Raw genomic sequence first — 20,700 nt, forward strand, 5'->3', positions numbered from 1 at the left:
TCATCTTTTGAAGTGTTGTGCAGGTTTCCTTTGAGGATGAGGTCCCACCAATACCTGGCAGCCAATAAACACACAAGCTAGAACTTTCACAGCTCTGCTAGTCAGTGATTAACCGCAGGGTGCTCAATAGTGACTAAAGCTATTGCTCTATCCCTGTTGCCATAGAACACTCTTAATATGCTGTTAGACTACTGTGCTGCAAAGAAGATACATAAACAGCCCACAACATAGGAGTCACTAGCATCTAAAAGAAAATGCAAATAGTTTTAGCCAGTTTTCCTTAAAAAGCTGGAACTAGCAAAGAAATGAAAATGACTGCACACTAGTTACAAGCACAAGACCACAAGGCTAGACCATCCAGTAGCCATGCTGCACACATGAAGGATAATCCAATCTGACTACAATTTTTATGATGGTGCACTGGCTTCATTTTTAAGGGTGTTCTTTTTAGTTTTGTTTGGTCCCTTGTGGAAGGGCCTAATAAGGTTCATCTCAAACCCTTAGTTGGTTTTATATCTTTTCTTCCTATGTATTTAAGAAGCACTAGCCTGGCTTTTTGCATCCTGTCAACCTAATAAGTGCTTGCCAGCAGAAATATTTAGGAAGCCAAGTCTGGCCAAGAAAATTTGAGAAATGACTGACAGTACAGGATTGCAGAAAAGCAGTTTCCTTCTTTTTAAAACCTCTCTCAGTTCACATCTTATCCTTTTCTGCTGGCTATTTGGCCTTCAAAATACATATCAAGTTCAAAAGTAAACTGCTACCTCTCTCAGAACTGGTCTACACTACAGAGTTAGGCTGATGCAAGGCAACTTACATGGACCTAACACTGTAAGCCTCTACACTAAAACATCGCTCCTGCCGATGTAACTCGCCCACTATGCTGACTTAACTCCACTTCCATGAGAGGCATAGCGCTCAGGTCGATGCAGTTTCAGCACAGACACTTGTTGCTGACATAGACTGTTGCTGCCTTTCAGAAGACGTTGCACAATACCCCACACTGAGAGTTAAACTGGTGCAAGTGCTCCTGGTAAGGATGCACGCTGCCAACACAAGGAGCGTAGTGTGGACGTGTAAAAGCGATTTAATTACTGCAGTAGCTGTACGTCAACGTAACTTAGGTCAACATGGTTTTGTAATGTAGACATACCCTCAGACAAGCAGTGCTAATGTTACTTCGTGGTTTGACAGATGTCCAACAGCACCCATCCTCCCAGGAAACTAAATACATCAGCTGTGTGAAAGTCACAGCCTTGAAGTGGCATAGTTGTGGTAGCACTAAAAACTGCTCAACTGGTTAACTATGGGAACAACTTCTTGCGTCCTCATACTGTTTTCTGCCACATCCAGGCACATGCAATTGCCTGATCATTGCACTCTGCCAGCTCACTGGAAGAGCATTCATGGTCAAGGAACTGGCACTGCAGGAGATGCTTCATTATATTTTGAGTCTTTCAGTCACAGGTATTGGGGCCAGTAACATAGCCCCATTTTACCATTGCATCTCTAGACTGGCAGACTCCAGTGTGGAGTTGATTAACACAATGCTGTATACCCCAGGGCTCAGCTGCATTGGGTGGCAGGCGCTCCACTGATGGGAGCCAGAGCACAGAGGCTACAGGGTCATTCTCTACTCATTTGCCATAACTGAAACCTTGTCCGTTTGGGCAACAATGTTAGGGGTTTAATGGTGGCAAGAAAACTTTGTTGTGACTTCAGTCAACTCAGCATCAGTGTTATATCATATAGCGGATGTCTTGGATCTGTGCATTGCCTTCTGCACTCTTAGCAATTTCCCAGTGTACATTAGGAGGAGCAATACTTGCAAGGGCGTAGAGGCTGTTGACGTGAGTAGGCTTAAGGCATCCTGTAATATAGCGGCAGGCAGCATTAAGTACAGGGTCCAGTTTCTTTGCGTGAGGGGATCCTGACCACACTGCATAGGCAGATACAGCAAAGGAATAGCAAAGTGCCATTGCTGTTGATTATGGAATGGACAGGTCTCCACCACATTCTGATGTAACCAGTTCACTAAGAATGTTGACTGATATGCTAACCTTGGCTTTAGTTTACTCAACGTGGACTCTAATGAGCATGAGTTCGAGAACAACGCCGAAGTATATAGGATTTATGCAATGAGTAAATTTCATCCCAAATCAGCTATAGGACTATGGCATTAGTCACGTATTGTTAATATTAATGCTGAGAATCACTGCATTCAGTGATTCATGGCGGAAGTACGTCTGAATGTATTAATGGCATGTGTATGTATTTAAGTTTTACTGCCTTAGTATATTAGCTGATAGATGTAAATAGGGAATGTTTACATCTGATCATACTAAACCTTGCTAGTTCTAAACACAAACTACAACTGAAATGAATAAAAGGCACCATGGTCAAAGAGTGAGCATGGTACTAAGTTGTAATAGCACCTCTGCCACCCACTCATTGTGAGCTTTAGTAAGTCACTTTACCTGCCCTCTGAGAATCTCCAGACATTTAAAGTTTATTTAGGAATTCACTGATGGTTACCCATCAGTGCACCTGACCCTCTTACACACACAAGATGAATCAATTACAAAACTGAATGTAAGACAAACCCTTGCTCATTGATAATACTTTGCTATGTACATCACAAGTGTTGTGAGCAATAGTTAATTTTCATACAGAACTATGTTATTAGGTGACTCTGAGAAGAAAGTCTCTAAAAGATCTACATTTTTTGCTCTGTGGATAGTACATTTTTGCTGTTTGTTTATTGCCACAGTGAAAATCTTGTATTTATTCTAGTCTATCTAGGTTTCACCAGAATAACCAGGACAACCAAGCAGAAAGCAATAGATTAGATATGCAGTACATAAACTAGGACACGGCTATTTAGGGCACAGCAGCCCCTTAGAGCTTATTCACACTGATGTGGAGTGCAACATACTGTAGAGGGGGGCAGTGAAGCATTAATCGTGAGGCAGGAAAACAGGAGCTATTTCCAGAACATATCAGCACATGTATTTTAACTCTTTAAGAACATCTTCCTCAATATCTTTAATTTACACAGTATTTATGTTAGACTTTACCTGACAGACACCACAGTATTTTAACTGCAGTCCACAAAGCCAAGTAAATAAGTGGAAGCAAAATGAAACCAGGTCTTTATTTGTAACTTAAAATATGAAGGTGGAAACAACTCAGACTTTTATTGGGTGGTAACTGGAGGAAGCAACAGCCAGTAAACAAGATATTTTAGGTATTAGTGAGAAGAATGTTATTTTCAGGGGTACAAGAGGTCAGAGGAAGAAGAAACAAGATGCTGAGGATTTTATGGGTCAAAACCTTCAAGGTAATATTGATTTACACTATCTGATATGATTGTTTTTCCATCAGTAATTCATATAACCGTCTACACATGCGGAAGTGTTCATTTATTTTTGTATTCCTTGTTTTCTCCTTCAGTCTGTGCTAATATAGAATTTCCTGATGATACCGCTCCCTGCTGAGGAATACTGATATTAGCACTACATCATACTGTTGAATGTTCCCTGTACAAGGAATGTTCTGAAGCCAGTGGTTCAGTCAGTTGTGGCTTTGCCATTTATAGCCCCTCACTCATTGTCAAATTCACTTCCCCTCACACCAGCACACTATACCAACAGCGCTCACCTCCATGCATAGCCACTTGCTGGTGGTCTCAGAATAGAAGAGACCTAGGAACGAACAGGTCACAGAGAATGATCTTCCCTTGGGTTTAAGTATATTGGTAGGGTAGCACTGGAAATCTGGACTATTGTTGCCCTTGCTATACCTGTTCTGAAAATATAAGACTTCATTCCCAAAGCCCCTGAGACTGGCACCATTCAAAACCATTATTAACAACAACGGAAAGAATTTGCATCCAAATTCACTAGCCTCAATTATGCATGACAGACATAACACTTCAATATACTGAGTAAATTCACTGCCATTTACTCATAAGATTTGAAGTACTCATAACATATGCCCCTACCTTAACTACACAGCAATCCCGCAGCTTAGTGCTGACAGTGAAAATATTGTTAGTTGTTTACCAAAAAATTGTATATGGCACTTTAGCTGACAGGTTACACTCCAAGTGAAGTGTACTTAAGAATAAGCCATAGCTGAATGAAAATCTTTTTATTTTACTTCCATTTCCATTCTTCACTAAAACAAGCCAGATCCAGCTCTTTCTACTGTTTGAATTCAGAGTCTCTGGAGATATACTTGTCTAAGAAATGTGCTAAAGACTGCTACGGAGATACTCCTACCTTATATACAAAGCTGTGCAGTGGTGAAGACAGTATTCTAATGAACAGATTTCAAATACTATTTCTCAATGAAAAAACATCAATAAATTAAAGGACATTATTGGATTATTCAATCTGAGTGGTTCTCAAATTTATCAGGCCAGTGCCCATATTTTTAAAATATTACCAGGTGACAAAATCTTTTAACTGGTTGCCATACCAAAAACAAAGCAAATCAAAGGGTCTGGAGGACTATGGATACAATTTAAATGAGCATGTTTTTAGCCACTGAGGGTGAAGATTACATAGCTGTAATAAAGCAGAAATGTGAGCCATTTTCACTGCCACAGCATATTAAAGCTGGTTTTGTAGGGAACAGTCACATGAACTGGAACCGTGCACTTATTGGTTATAAATGACATCATATGTCAAGACAAGTTCATGCTTTCCCGTTTTTCCCTTGAAATAAAATCTATAGCATTGATCATACTTTAGCTCCCTCTTCTGGATACAAACCATTATAGCATTCATTCATTCATTAATTCTAAGCTAGAGAACTTGATTGGCCACATAAGTATAGAAATACCATGTGCGGCAGACATTTAAGTTCTATTCTAGAAAAGGGCCTTCCTCTATTCCAGTCACTGTGTGAGTCCTTTTCCTTATCCCACTTAGAATGATACAGCATGAGCTGCATGTGGAGAGACGTAGGTTCTGATTACATGGACGAACAGGTTACCTTTCTGCTGGAGAAATGAGCATGTTTCCCCAGTTTGTTATTCAGTGCTTCAAGGAACATCTCATCAGTGACTTTTCCAACATTCATGCAGGCATCATCCAGAATGGCAATGATCCCTTTGTGCTGCTGTTCCACCAGATCCACAATGATTTGGTTGTTGAAATAATCAATCTGCAGAACACAAAACAGGTATTTGCAGGTCTTCTCTCACTATCGAGTGAGAAGGAAGTAGATGAACTCTATGCACACACCAGTAACCACACAGGGAGAATGATATGCAATACAGCATTGTTAACTGTAATAAAGAAACTAAACTGAGAAGTACTAGGTTCAAGATGCAGTGCTCAACAGTTTCATTCTACAGACCACTTGGCGCATTTTTTTCTCCTAGGCCTCTACGTCCCCAAAATATCCCACTGCTTGCTTTACAAAGCATGCCATTCTGTGGTCACCTGATACTCCATAGACCATAATTTGAGATCCACTGAGATAGTGGAAATAAAATATACATACAAATTGTAATGAAAATTACTGCTTCCCAGACAGACCATCTGAAAATATGCTGGACTGCAGATCATATATTCAGACTTCCTACTCTAAGAGAAGTGTACTCGCAACAGGTGTTTAGTACTCATGTCCAAACTTCATCCCTTACTTGGAGTCTAGTGACTAAAAGCAAAGTTGTTGTATCAGAATTAGATTTTACTAAAGCAAGCAAAAAACCCCTAGTCATTAGCACTAAAAAGTAAGTTTCACTTTGTTCAGTTACCCCAGCGGAAACCCCATTGATTCCAGTAGGGAGACAAACATAACAGAGGAGAATGTGGCCCAGTATTGGCTCTTCCTCTTCGGGCACAGGAGTTCGGTAAACATTACTTTCATCGCCAACATTCAAATCTAAAAACGAAAGACTCTAGTGGAAGAGGCTCACCTGATGTCTATGTGGCTAGGCAGCTTTAACATGATCTACATGATACACCCATATGCATGTCTATAGTTGCCCCCTTTCATTCCTATACAGCACCGAAGAGTTTTATTTGTCAAGAAGTGCGTAGCTATAGCAGAAACATTTTCAGCACTAAGAGGCACAGCAGAGAAGGGTCTCCTTTCACATGTTTCAGATTACCGCTGCACTGAACCCATAATCAACTACACTACCTTTCAACAGTCACCTTAGTGAGACATTCACATACACACTTATGGCAGTGGAAGTTGTGACAGCAAGATAGTGGTATACATGACATTGTGCAATTTTACTGGACACTCGCAGGCTGCAGTCATACTGCAAGGCACACAAAGGCCAAATGCTTTCCAACAATGTAAGAAAGTGGGTAGTAAGTGTAACTGCTCTTCCCCTGAAATGTATTCCTATAATAGATTTCCCCATTACATTTTCATAACAGGATCATAAAGCCTGGTTTATGCTATTATAAGGCCAGATTGTTCACCAATGAAATCAATGCGTTTTGCCACTGATTTTCTATAGTAGAAGATTAGGATTGTAATGTCTATACAATGCAAACCAGCATCTTCTAATCAAAATCCTAACAGTTAGAAAGGATCAATTTCAAAAAAAATCTTTCTACTTGAACACCTGTTTAACTAAACAAAATACATATACCCAGTTTACAATGGTAGTCAGAAAGAGGCCACAAAAGGTATAGAAAGGGTGTCATACATTTTCAATTTGCTTTTTCCAGAGTCTGATTTATGGATAACAAGCCTGATGCTGCATCTGCTCTGGATACAGAGCTCACACTGACTTTGATGGGAGTCTACATGTGAAGCAACTTCAGGACCATGCCCTGTAATGGTACACTGGATTCAACCAGACCCCCACTGCCAATTCACTCACATGATTCCAGGGAATCCCCTCTCGCTGGTACTCCTCCTGTTCTTGCTTGAGAACTAGCTGAATAAAAAGCTGCTGCAGCTTTTCATTGCAGTAATTAATGCAGAACTGTTCAAAACTGCAAAAATAAAGTTGAGAAAGAATTGATTAGTTTTTCATTTGAGGAAAGATGAAGCATCTCCTTCTCTAGCAATGCAGCTTACCTGTTGTTGTCGAAGATCTCAAAGCCATAGATATCCAGGACTCCAATGACTGTGTTTTTCCCATGGATTGTGGTGTCATAGTTCTTCACCTCAATGATGTCATTGATGTGTGTGACAATCCAACAGAAAAGGCGCTCATATATAGCCTACAAGGAGAACAAACATTGGGCTTAATTTCTGCTCTCTCTCGTAACTGATTTAGCTGTATTTCTGTCAGGTCTCTACACTAGTGTCTGTAGTAGTTTAGTTCAAGCTGGTTTTCAGATTAAACCCATATTCACCGGTAAAACTCCTGCTAAAATTAAACAGACTTCTTGATCTGAGAAACCTCCTTTTCTTTCCATATAACATTGCTGTATTACTTTCTAAATTCGTTTATGAGAACAGAATCTTAAACAGCTCTACCAATTCTGCTACCTACTTCCTACCTAATTATCTCCACATCAGAGAATTGTATGAATATGGAAAATATAGGTGAGCAGATGAATGCAGGATTAAGATTTTTATACAGTGCTCACACCCATCAGAACTGAGCACTTAACACCACAAAATATAGTACGATGAAATATTATCATCGTTCACTTTTCAAGAAGTAGTCACAAGCAAGAGCATTTTCTGTCTTCAAAATCTAAACAATCAAATTAGTGACACCTGTACTAAGCAGTTCCGGCAAGTATTACAACCTTAAAATGACATTCAAGGTGACAGGCCCAAATGTGAGCCCTTACCCAATACCACCATTTAACTCCCTCCATTCCTCCTTCCCACAATTAAAATAAATGTGAGTAGTTAAGTGTCCTCCCAATAGTCCCTCACTATCACCCTTCCAGATGAGGCTGCTGTCGTTGCCAAACAACCAAAGATGTAGCATTTGTCATGATCTTTAATGTGTGTTTAAGGATGTCATGCCATTCCACTGCTCTCTTCTTGACAGCAAGCAGGCAGCTAGAACTGTCAATCTGTTCTCTCAATCTCATTTCATTGCATTTCCATTGCATCAAGATATGAACTAACAAAGCAGAGACTTCCAACGTCCTGGCAAACCCTGCAGCCAAAATTGTTTTGTGGGTTGCCCTAGCTCACAGATAAAATTTTAACTCTGCTGAACCCATTAATTTAGAAGAATAAGTCTTTCATTAAGTGAATATTCTAAAAATACATATTGAAGAAGCAACATCCAGACTAACAGCCCCCAAAACCTTGTGACCTTCTCTAACAACTTCATTAAGCATCTGCACTCTTTGCTGTAACTTTTGCTACACAGATTTCAGACTCTGCAATACAGTAACTCCTCACTTAATGTCGTCCTGGTTAACGTTGTTACGTTGCTGATCAATTAGGAAACATGCTCGTTTAAAGTTGTGCAGTGCTTTTTTATAACATCATTTGGCAGCTGCCTGCTTTGTCCACTGCTTGCAGGAAGAGCAGCCCGTTGCAGCTAGCTGGTGGGGGCTTGGAACCAAGGTAGACCAGCAGCCCCACTAATAGCTCCCAGCTCCCCTAAGTTCCCTGTGCAACAGCCACCCAGCAGGCTATCAATTACCAGCAGTTCAGCTGTCCCTCCCCCCACTGCCTGTGCTGCTCTTGCCCTCTGCCTTGGAGCTGCTCTCCAGAGCCTCCTGCTTGCTGTGCCACGGGGAGAGGGTGGGAAGAAGGGGGCTAATGTCAGGGTGTCCCCCGCACCCCGCTTACCCCATCTTCCATAGAGCAGGGGGGACGCACAACAGGGCTCAGGACAGAGGGAGCTTCCTGGCAACCGTTGCCATCTCAGCTTGCTGATTAACTTAAAAAAGCAATGTACTTAAGAGTGGGGTCAGCGTACTTAAAGGAGCAATGCGCATCTCTCTCTCACACACACGGTCTGTGCGGTCTCCCTTCCCTCCATTCCTGGTGCCTTGTAGAGTGTGAGGTTACATTAACAATGAGTTAACCCTTGAGGGCTCAGACAATTGCTAGTTCATCATTTAGCAGTAAGGCATTCCCTGGGAAATATCCCACCCTCTGACTTCACCACCTCAACCAAGCTTCACAATCATCATTGCTTTGTATCAGTATAAAATTGTTTGTTTAAAACTTATACTGTGTGTGTATATATATATATATATTATAGCCTTTTGTTTGGTGAAAAAAAATTCCCTGGAACCCAATCCCGCCCTATTTACTTTAATTCTTATGAGGAAATTAAGGGAAACGATGTTAAGCAAATCCAAAGTTGCATTTTTCAGGAACATAACTACACCATTTAGCGAGGAATTACTGTACTTTCATTCATCCATAGGCTCCTATCATTTGTGAAATTAAAGAGCAAAAACTGGAAATTGGAAATTCTGGTTTTGGAAATTGTTGCATGACAAACTAGCACAGACTTGTAGAAAGAGAATTCAGACTCACCTTTGCAAAAGCATCTCTGCCATAGGTGGCTTCTTGCTCTGTGTGCTGCTTGTCAATGACATCCCGGCCTGTAGCTACAGTTCGAAAAAGCAGGGCCTTCTCCACCATGTCAGACTTTGTTGACAGCAAGTCTGCAATGACCGACACAACCTTGCCATTTTCAATCACAGGCGTGTCGCCATCCACTGAAAACTTCAAATTCCCCTGTAGCAAGTAGTGAAAGACAAGATTGCTCAATGTACTCAATGCTTTTTTTTTTGCCTCTGTCTTCACGAACAAGGTCTAGACTGTTCTCAGTGGTAGCTGATGACAGAACAAGGAGTAATGGTCTCAAGTTGAGATAGGGGAGGTTTAGGTTGGATATTAGGAAAAACTTTTTCACAAGGAGGGTGGTGAAACACTGGAATGGATTACCTAGGGAGGTGGTGGAATCTCGTTCCTTAGATATTTTTAAGGTCAGGCTTGACAAAGCCCTGGCTGGGATGATTTAGTTGGGGATTGGTCCTGCTTTGAGCAGAGGGTTGGACTAGATGACCTCCTGAGGTCCCTTCCAACCCTGATACTCTATGATTCTAAGGTCAGCTCCCAGACTGCTGCACTGGGCAGAACAGTGTGGGGAGGAGATGAGCAGCCCTCCGTGGAGAAAGAAGTGGTTCAGGGCTATTTAGAAAAGCTGGATGAGCACGACTCCATGGGGCGGGATGCGCTTCATCTGAGGGTGCTAAAGGAGTTGTCGGATGTGATTGCAGAGGCATTGGTCATTATCTTTGAAAACTCATGGCGATCGGAGGAGGTCCCAGAATACTGGAAAAAGGCTAATGTAGTGCCCATCTTTAAAAAAGGGAAGGAGGAGGATCCTGGGAACTACAGGCCAGACAGCCTCACCTCAGTCCCTGGAAAAATCATGGAGCAGGTCCTCAAGAAATCAATTCTGAAGCATTTCAAGGAGAGGAAAGTGATCAGGAACAGTCAGCATGGATTCACCAAGGGCAAGTCATGCCTGACTAATCTAATTGCCTTCTATGACGAGATAACTGGCTCTGTGGCTGAGGGGAAAGCAGTAGATGTGTTATTTCTTGACTTTAGCAAAGCTTTTGACACGGTCTCCCACAGTATTCTTGTCAGCAAGTTAAAGAAGTATGGGCTGGATGAATGGACTATAAGGTGGATAGAAAGCTGACTAGATCATCAGGCTCAACGGGTAGTGATCAATGGCTCCATGTCTAGTTGGCAGCCAGTATCAAGCGGCGTGCCCCAAGGGTCGGTCCTGGGGCCGGTTTTGTTCAATATCTTCATTAATGATCTGGAGGATGGCGTGGACTACACCCTCAACAAGTTTGCAAATGACACTAAACTAGGAGGAGTGGTAGCTATGCTGGAGGGTAGGGATAGGATACAGAGGGACCTAGACAAATTAGAGGATTGGGCCAAAAGAAATCTGATGAGGTTCAACAAGGACAAATGCAGAGTCCTGCACTTACAACGGAAGAATCCCATGCACTGCTACAGACCAGGGACCGAATGGCTAAGCAGCAGTTCTGCAGAAAAACACCTAGGCATTACAGTGGACGAGAAGCTAGATATGCATCAACAGTGTGCCCTTGTTGCCAAGAAGGCTAACGGCATTTTGGTCTGTATAAGCAGGGGCATTGCCAGCAGATCGAGGGACGTGATCATTCCCCTCTATTTGACATTGGTGAGGCCTCATCTGGAGTACTATGTCCAGTTTTGGGCCCCACACTAAAAGGAGGATGTGGAAAAATTGGAAAGAGTCCAGCGAAGGGCAACAAAAATGGTTAGGGGGCTGGAGTACATGACTTATGAGGAGAGGCTGAGGGAACTGGAATTATTTAGTCTGCAAAAGAGAAAAATGAGGGGGGGATTTGATAGCTGCTTTCAACTACCTGAAAGGGGGTTCCAAAGAGGATGGATCTAGACTATTCTCAGTGGTAGCAGATGACAGATCAAGGAGTAATGGTCTCAAGTTGCAGTGGGGGAGGTTTAGGTTGGATGTTAGGAAAAACTTTTTCACTAGGAGGCTGGTGAAGCACTGGAATGGGTTACCTACGGAAGTGGTGGAATCTCCTTCCTTAGAGATTTTCAAGGTCAGGCTTGACAAAGTCCTGGCTGGGACGATTTAGTTGGAGTTGAGCAGGGGGTTGGACTAGATGACCTCCTGAGGTCCCTTCCAACCCTGATATTCTATGATTCTATGTGACTCTGCTGAGAATATTGTCAGCAAAGCTGAAGTAAGCACTTCATTTCCAGGGAGTGATTTGCTGTTCAGTTCATCAACAAGTGAAACACCATTAGCACATTTCTAAATTCAGGCTAAACTGTCCTCTGTACTGTATGCTCCCCTTATGGGCAACTCAGGCAAGGGACACAAAGGGGGGCACCAGCTATGGGGGGCATGTGGCTTCCCCCCGCCAACTCCTCCCTGCCCCGCCCCCAGCCTGGGTCCCCCGCTCTACCCTGGGTCCCCGGTTCTCTCTCTCGACATTAACTGGAGTGGGGCTCTGTCCTTCGCAGCGCAAGGAAGGAGGCCCCACACTGGCAGCTCCTCTGGCCTGGCTGTCTCAGTACCACCCCCAGGCCCCAAACCTGTCCTCCACTGGGGCTGTACAGACCCTAGGAGTCGAAGCTGTGTGAAAGGGCTGGGGCAGGACTGGGGGCAGTACAGCCATGCTGGAGGAACTGCCTGCATGTGGCCACCCGGCAGCCCCACGTTCTGCTCCTTTCGCCACTCTGGTTCCCTGCTGAATGTGCCTCCCCCAGGGCAGTGGTGGTTAAACTTTTGTACTGGTGACCCCTTTCACATAGCAAGCCTCTGAGTGTGACTGCCCATATAAATTAAAAACACTTTTAAATATATTTAATACCATTATAAATGCTGGAGGCAAGTGGGGTTTGGGGTGGAGGCTGACAGCTCACGACCCGCGCATGTAATACCATTGCGACCCACTGCGGGGTCCCGACCCCCAGTTTGAGAACCCCTGCCCTAGGGTGTCTGGGGAGGGGCATGTGACCCTTCTTGACCACCCCCTCAACCCAGGCTTTACCTTTGCCTGTGACCAAAAGAAGGATTTGGCCTTTAGTATTTAGCAGGATTCAAGAAACAAAGTTATGACAAACTAATTCAAATAAAGTTTAATCAGGCAAAGACTGTTACAAGCCAGGGGTCTAGAGAGGAGTTGGAATTAAAAGACACTAAGCAGAACCCACAGATTATTTATATTTATCATTTCCATCTTCACTACAGCTCACCACAACGTCCTAGAATACAGTTTCCAGTTTAATGACATCACCAGAAAAACTGACATGAAGATTGATGAGCTATTAGTCTGAATTATTGTGGGGAAATTCTAAGTCTTGTGTTATACAGAAGGTCAGACTAGATGATCACAATGGTCCCACAGGGAAATTTGACCCACTACTGGCAGGCAGGAATAGTGTTGACTTTTCAACCAAACAGCACTTCCAACTGCATCTGATAGAACAACTCGACTATTGAAGTAACACAGCCTGGCTGCCCTGCCATTGCAATCCTGGAAGAACAACTTGCACAAACCCAGATGCAGGGAACTCACCAAGTGAAGAATGGATGCCAAAATTTTGTAGACAGTTTGAACCTCCTCTGGTTTGAAGCCTATCACTTTCATAGCATCTGCCACTGCTTTGAACTCGGCACCATCATTGATGGAACACTAAGGAAAACAGAGATTTATTTAAGTTAGTACCTTTCACGGTCTAGACAAACATTCTTGAATATAAAGCATCACCATGGTACAGCTTTAAGGAAATAACGTGGCAGCCATTATGCAACCACCACAGATGTCACAGACGTGTTACTAAAAAAAAAGTGAATGTTGCCCAGAACAGTAGGTCACGGCCACTATCTATTCTATTTATCACATACCAAAAAACCCTTCAGAGTTATTTAGATTGCAAAATCAACCACTCAAAAGTTAAGAAATGCCAGTTTTACAGTTACCAATGCAATTTAATTCTGCCTCCTTTGTACATCAATCCTATAATCTGCAAGAAGCTGGAAATAGTATGTGATCACGTAATTAAAGACCATCACAATGCATATGCACAAGAGAGCCAAATTATAGTTGTGTAGGCTCCTAGATTCCAACTTCTTGACTTTGCAACCTAAAAACACTCTCAAGACAGGAAGTTACCAACAAAAAGCTGTTTTTTTCTTCTTTTTAAAGAAAAACGGTAGGTACAATTCTCCCATCAAGCATCAGAGACGGGGTTTAATCTCAACTTTCAGCACTGGACCATAGTCTGCTATCACTTGAGCTACAAAACTAGCTGACAGCAGCAAAACACTTATCCAGAAAGCGATATGAACTGTTGGATGCTGATGCTGAGGTCCCAAGGTTTTGTTCAATGACCTTGTGGGGCAGTGACACACAGGAAGCATTTGATGTCAGTATTTACCCTGAACTTTATGTTCCTGAACGTAATGTGTACATCATAATGTGGAGACTTGACCTATAGCGTGGAAGTTTTTATACAACCACATTAAGGCCCTCCTGGAGGAACCTGAGACCGTTCAAAACTGTTTTTCCATCCTTACACCATGAATTCTGCACCAGCTAATAGAATAAGTTCTGGTCATTGACTTCTTTCTGGGTTCATGAGGGTGTTAATCACCTCATATGAGTAACCGTTTTGAATCTGTCTTGTCCTAAAGATGTATGACTGATGTTTGTCATAGCAGACCTCCTATACAATGCAGAAGGATCAGGAGATTCAACACGGAGTTAATCAGCCTGAAAACCATAGCCTCTTCAGCCAGAGAGACATAAACGATATCATTGCCACACTGTGCAGGTTGTGCATGGTCCCAAGAAGCAGTGGAATGGTAGGAAAGCATATAACAAAGATCTTGGCCTGCTTGATATGAAATCGTTCATCTACTTGAATTACAAGTCCTGACATTTGGAGAGGCCATGGGGCACTTGATTTTTGGTTTCCAGATGCAGAGAGATCAATCACTGATCCAAACTAAGTGAATAACAATGAGTGAAGACACACTGCTTAATTTAACTTCTGCCTGGTAAACTAGTCTGCCTTGGTGTGTAGTAGCATGCAGAAACATGAATCACTTTGCTTTTGCTTTCTCTCGACAGACCCCTGTACGACATTCTATATCTTGGGAGAGTGTTCTGTAATCCCCACATTCCTCATTTATATATCATTGTGATATTGCATATAAAGCAGGTCACGTGAGGTATCAGGGGGAAGGTTATGATCTGCTGAAACCCAGGGTTCTATCTAAATAGGTATATCATTACATAAGAACATAAGAATGGCCATACTGGGTCAGACCAAAGGTCCATACAGCCCAGTATCTTGTCTACCGACAGTGGCCAATGCCAGGTGCCCCAGAGTGAGTGAACCGAACAGGTAATGATCGAGTGATCTCTCTCCTGTCACCCATCTCCATATTAAGGCATGTGAAGTTATGAGAATGTATTGTATGGTTTTCACTAAAATATGCTGTGGGTTTGGGAGGCACCCAGATACAAGCCCTCCAGAGACAATGACACGGGAGGTAACCAATGCCCATGTGGGTGCTGAACAGACATCACCAGCCATTGTCCAGCAGAGGAGTTACAATTCAATGACCCACTCACAGGACACACACCAGGGTATCGCTTCACCTTGTGACTCAGCAACACCTACCAGACATGCCCTGGACTTGTGTTCTCCAAGCACATGGGATTAATGGTATAAAACACAACACAAGGGCCCCATGCATGGCTTTTCTCCTTCCCCCTCCTACCCTGCAAGCAACAAGGACACTCTGAAGACTCCAACAGAGGGGACTGGCCCAGGTTTCAAGGGTGAAACCTGTGTACTATGAATTGCAATATCCAGTGAGGTGAGAAAAACTGCTTAATCTAGATCAGCGTGGGCAAACTCTTTTGGCCCGAGGGCCACATCTGGGTATGGAAATTGTATGGCGGGCCATGAATGCTCATGAAATTGGGGGCTGGTGTGCGGGAGGGGCTGAGGGCTCTGGCTGGGGGTGTGGGCTCTGGGGTGGACCCAGAAATGAGGAGTTCAGGGTGCAGGAGGGGGCTCTGGGCTGGGGCAGAGGGTTGGAGTGTGGAGGGGGGTGAGGGCTCCGGCTGGGGGTACAAGAGGGTGCTCCAGGCTGGGACCAATGGGTTTGGAGGGCGGGAGGGAGATCAGGGCAGGGGAGGGGGTCAGGGGTGCAGGCTCCGGACGGCGCTTACCTCAAGCAGCTCCGGGAAGCAGTGGCATGTCCCCACTCCAGTTCCTATGCGAGGCACAGCCAGGTGGCTCGGCACACTGCCCCATCCACAGACACCGTCCTGCAGCTCCCACTGGCCATAGTTCCCAGCCAATGGAAGCTGCGGAGCCCCATTGGCTGACGCTATGCATAGGAGCTGGAAGGGGCACATGCCGCTGCTTCTGGGAGCTGTACAGAGCCACAGCATGCCCGGAGCGGGGCAAGCCCCTGACTGGAATGCTGGATCAGGGCAAGCCCCGGACCCCACTCCCCAGCAAGAGCTCAAGGTCTGAATTAAAATGTCTGAACGACCAGATGTGGCCTCCGGGCCGAGTTTGCCCACCCCTGATCTAGATGTTGCCCAGTCTTAAAGGGTTGAGAGTTTAGATTCCATGCTTATATATATTATTTTATTTTGGTAACCACTTTGACTTTTTGCCCGTCGCTTATAATCACTTAAAATCTATCTTTTGTAGTCAAACTTCTTTTACTGTTTATCTTTACCCTTGAGTTTGCCTGAAGTGTTTGGTAAGAGTGTTTGTCAGATTTACAAAGGCGGGTGTATATTCACTTTTCACTGATGAAGAGGTGAATCAATAATTAAATTGAGCAGTGCATCTTGAGCAGTGGAAGACAATATATTCCTGAGGTACGCAGCTGGGAGGATTTGGCTGGTGCCTTTCTCTGTGTGATTCATGAGTGGCTCTGGGAGGATTCATGCAATCTAGCTGGGTGTGGGGCTCCACATGCGGTTGTGCTGAATAACAACACCTGGAGGGGCTTGCTGCTTGTCACTAGCAAAGCATTGTGAGAGACAGTGCAGGCTGGAGAGTTAAGGGGGCACAGCAGTCCCGCAGTCTCAGACGGCGCTCCTGGGATCCCATCACACCGAACAGAGTTGTCCATAAAGACCAAGAAGTGAATTTCCTTCTTTAAAGCCAATACTGATACTACCATAATTCCTGGAAAAGACCTTTGGAGTACATTGCCGATTAAATGGTAAGGATCAGAGTTGAAAAAGCTACCCACTACAGGCAAAACAGGAGAATTATTTCTGGGATGACAAAATGGGACTGTGAAGATGTGTCTCCTTCAGGTACTTGTTCAAATGTTTCAGATAGAGCCCAGCTCTGTTTGCTCCACGTTACTGAGGTTAGACGTAAGTGACATACAGCCTTTGATGAGACAGAAAGGGTTATTAACCGGTTCCATAATTGGTCTTCGAGACGTACACATGTTCATTCCACTTCAGGTGAGTGCACACCCGGTGCACTGTTATTGGAGATTTCTCCCTCAGCATACCCATCAGAGTGGCGCATGTGTCATTTGGTGCTTCACACTGCTGCACCTCCCACTCCCACTCTCCTCATTTCTTCTTACTAGACAGACTTTGATATAGAGGGGAAGGAGGGTAGGTCTGGAAATGGACACGTGCAACACCTCACAAAGAACAGTTACAGAACAGGTTAGGAACAGTTTGCACACATCCATTCCTCTTCAGGTGACTCACAAGCAAGTGCAAACACGCTGTTTGGAAAAGTTACATTGGCCATATTATATCTTTCCTCATCCTTATGAGCATGAGGCTTCAGGAAGGAAGTTGGCAAATATATTGCCTAATTGATGTGGAAGTGAGAGACAACTTTGGTGAGAAACTTCAGATGAAGGAACAGGTATAATTTGTCCTTGTAGAAGACTGTATACAGAGGACCAGACACTAAGGCTCACAATTAACCCACTCCCCTGCCCAAGGCGATTGCCACCAAAAAGGCTACCTTCATCGGGACATGGAGTAATGAGCAGGTGGATAACAGTTCAAAGGAAGGACCCATTAGCTTTGTCAATACCAGGTTTAAGTCCTAAGTGGGAAATAGGATCCTCTACATGGAGATATAGAAGAAGAAGAAGGGTGTGGAGACAACTTTGAGGCAGGTAGAAACCTCCAAGAGTTCCAAAATGGCCACTGGTATGGTGCAGAGCTCAATTCCTTCCCGGTCAGCCAAGACAGAGCTTCTGCTGGGTATTAGGGTGGTGACTATGTGACACAGCCGTGACACGTATAAGCCAACTTCCAACTCAGAGGATGAACTGGATTCATCCAATTAAAGAGGTGCTACTCCTGTCAGTGCCAGGAATTGGTGTCAGTAGTCTGGAGAAAAGGGCATTAGTGAGATCACTGCAGTTTGCCTCTCAACAGCAGTGTACAAGGAGGTGCTGCAGTGCCCACAGTATCGAGAGACTCCAAAGGTCGCATTCCACAACATATGTTTCAAATGGTACCATCTCTTGCTACTGCTAAGCCAACGAAGACCGCACCACTAACACAATCTATCCTCCTCCCTAGCACAATTGCTGGACTTTGGTGTCAGGGACCTTGATCTCCCAGATACCAAGTCCTTCGATGCCATCTTCTGGTGTGTCTTCCTCGGTACCGGAGAAAGAGAAAGAGTCTGCCAAAACTGGAGGAGCACTCTTAACTGAAGCGGATATGCTTGGTACACACTCCGAATGGGGAAGCTCTGAGTGTGGGTGCAGGACTGCTTCCATCAGAAGGTGTTTTAGTGTGACTTCCCTTCCTTTTTAGTTCTGGGTTTAAAGTCCCTGTAGATGTGGCACCATGTCTACCATGAGCTTCTCCTAGGCACTTCAGGCACTTGAAGTGCAGGTCACTAACCAGCACTGGTTTCTTGCAGGCATCACAGGGCTTGAAGCCTGGGGACCGAGGCACACCCCCAACACCAAGTACCAGTACCCACACAGCAGGAATCAAAGAGTACCAAAAAAGTACACCAATAAAGGAAACCTAATGCTACATTATCCTAACAAAAACTATTAATGAGTACCAACTATATACAAATGCAAAATGAAGAAAATTTGCAGCAGCAGCACCATAGCATGCTCCAAGAACTGTCGAGGGCGGTAAGAAGGAACTGAAGGGGACTGGGTGTGGCTCTACCCTTTATAACATAGTGCAGCAGCACAGAGCAGCAGATGGTGCATGCACGGCCCTAATGGGTACCGCTGAGGGAAAAATCTCCAACAGTGCATTGGGCATGTACAAACCTGAAGTGGAATGGACACGTGCATTTGAAGAAGACTGGATTGTATCACTGATCTAAAGGAGATTCCATGAAAGGCATGAGATAGAAAATAGGTCATAATGGTGCCTGCATCGGGAACCAATTTGTTTGGGGGTCTGCTATCAATAACCAAAGTCCCACATACCTACACGAAACCAATTTATATGAAGCCACTTAGACCATGAGCTGTTGAGGTTGATTCTTAGAGCCCCTTTACTGACTGCCTGTACTCCACACCCAGGCTGTTTGCCCTCTCATCATACTGGCAGGTGCTGCAGTGAGGAAGCAGCAACAAGGCACAGCAATCCACCACAGCAGCTGGGGGTGACAGCCTGGTAGTTGCCCAGTCTTTTAGATTGTGGCTGGAATTCTTCATTTCTCTTATGATATCTTCCCATAACTGTGAGCAAGGATGTACAGCTAAAGTCAACATACCACTTCCAGATGCATTTACAACTTTAGAACAGGTTACCTGAAACTAATTGACTGCATCCTCACCTTTAACTGCCCTCCGGCCCGGATATAGTTGTATGCAGAGAAATTTTTCTGAAGATGTAGAGAGCGTAGTATCTGATCAGAACCTCCCTGGAGAAGCTGTCAAATAGTATTTTAAAAAACGATCAATCAAAAAAACAAACACCATCCAGTATGTTCATAGTCGGTGTAACATCATAAGTTACTCATTTATTGCTACATTGAATAAATTCCTTCTTCCTCATGCATGGTTAGGCATGACCACAACTTTCTATTTCCATTACTAATATGCAAACAGCCTTGGCACCTGAAGCCAGTAAGCATCATGCAGTGAATTTTCCAGTCACAGGGAAAGGCTGTGTAAGCACTGTGGCTATCATATACACAGTCTCCACCATTACAGAGCCAAAAACACCTTCCAGGTGGTTGCCTTTAAGGCTGTTAAAGCAACAATCTTGAAAAGAAGTCAAAACCTCTGCACAGGGGCATCATCATACAGATGTTTTCAGGCAAGCACACAGGACCAAACACATGTAATTTCCCCAATGGAAACATCTTCAAATTGCCACATGTTGGAAACAAAGTGCCGTATACACCATGGTGGCAAATATCAGAAACTGTGCTGAACAAAGTAAGGCAGGTATGTTGATCATTTTCTTCACAAAGAGGTATGATGAGGGGCATCTTCTTCCCCAGAAGAGCCTACACAGAGGCATCAGCTTACCACAAACAATACTGAAGGCACTTAAGTAAAAATATTAAGTTAAGATATGAATGTACCCAATGCCACGAAACTAGCTCAATCCAAATTACAGAAGCCTCATGAGAAAAGAGGACATTAGTTGTACTGCTAATGAAGTACTAATCCAAAGTCCAGGTATAGTACCATATGCTCAGAAGTACTACTAAGTTTACAAATGTGTTAATAAATAGGAGGATGAGGAGGAATATTCCACCTTTCCATGGCCCCCTCTCCAAAATTAGGCATCTTCAGTCAACCTAGAAATGGTTGAAAAAACAGAAAACTGGCCCCAAGTGTGATAACACAGAGCACCCCTTTACATAAAGCATGCAAGAGGGACTGTGTTAATTGCTTTGCCTCTATGTCCCCTGAGCAGAGGAATGAGCCAGCTAATTTCCATGTGTTTGAGTAGGCAAACACTAACCTGATAAAAAGAGTGAAAGCTTCGTTCTCCTGGCTGCTGCACAATCACTCGGGACTGGGGGGGAGATACAAAGACATATTTTTAGATACTAGTAGTGTGCTTAAATATTTTACTTAAGTCTGCCAATGCAATAATTCACTATCATTAACAAAATTCTTCCTGCACTTTTTACCCTACAAATGTATTACTGATCACTACTAGCTGTGTATGACACAAGGCAGTCCCTGTCCCATGGAGTGTACAGCCCAGTCATACA

General features: G+C 43.8%; 1 protein-coding gene across 1 annotated transcript in view; it reads right to left on the minus strand.

The window, feature by feature from the left end:
* Window positions 1-20,700, minus strand: part of MYO1D (myosin ID) — a 375,367-nt gene that overhangs the window by 246,356 nt on the left and 108,311 nt on the right. Inside the window, exons 5-11 of the mRNA XM_077806564.1 lie at window positions 20,445-20,498; window positions 19,303-19,398; window positions 13,038-13,154; window positions 9,448-9,651; window positions 7,057-7,202; window positions 6,857-6,971; window positions 5,002-5,172 (exon numbers count right to left, since the gene is read on the minus strand). Coding sequence (XP_077662690.1) covers window positions 5,002-5,172; window positions 6,857-6,971; window positions 7,057-7,202; window positions 9,448-9,651; window positions 13,038-13,154; window positions 19,303-19,398; window positions 20,445-20,498 — 903 coding nt within the window. The remainder of the gene's footprint in view (window positions 1-5,001; window positions 5,173-6,856; window positions 6,972-7,056; window positions 7,203-9,447; window positions 9,652-13,037; window positions 13,155-19,302; window positions 19,399-20,444; window positions 20,499-20,700) is intronic.

This window comes from Eretmochelys imbricata, chromosome 27 (genome assembly GCF_965152235.1).
Source record: "Eretmochelys imbricata isolate rEreImb1 chromosome 27, rEreImb1.hap1, whole genome shotgun sequence".
NCBI lineage: Eukaryota > Metazoa > Chordata > Testudines > Cheloniidae > Eretmochelys > Eretmochelys imbricata.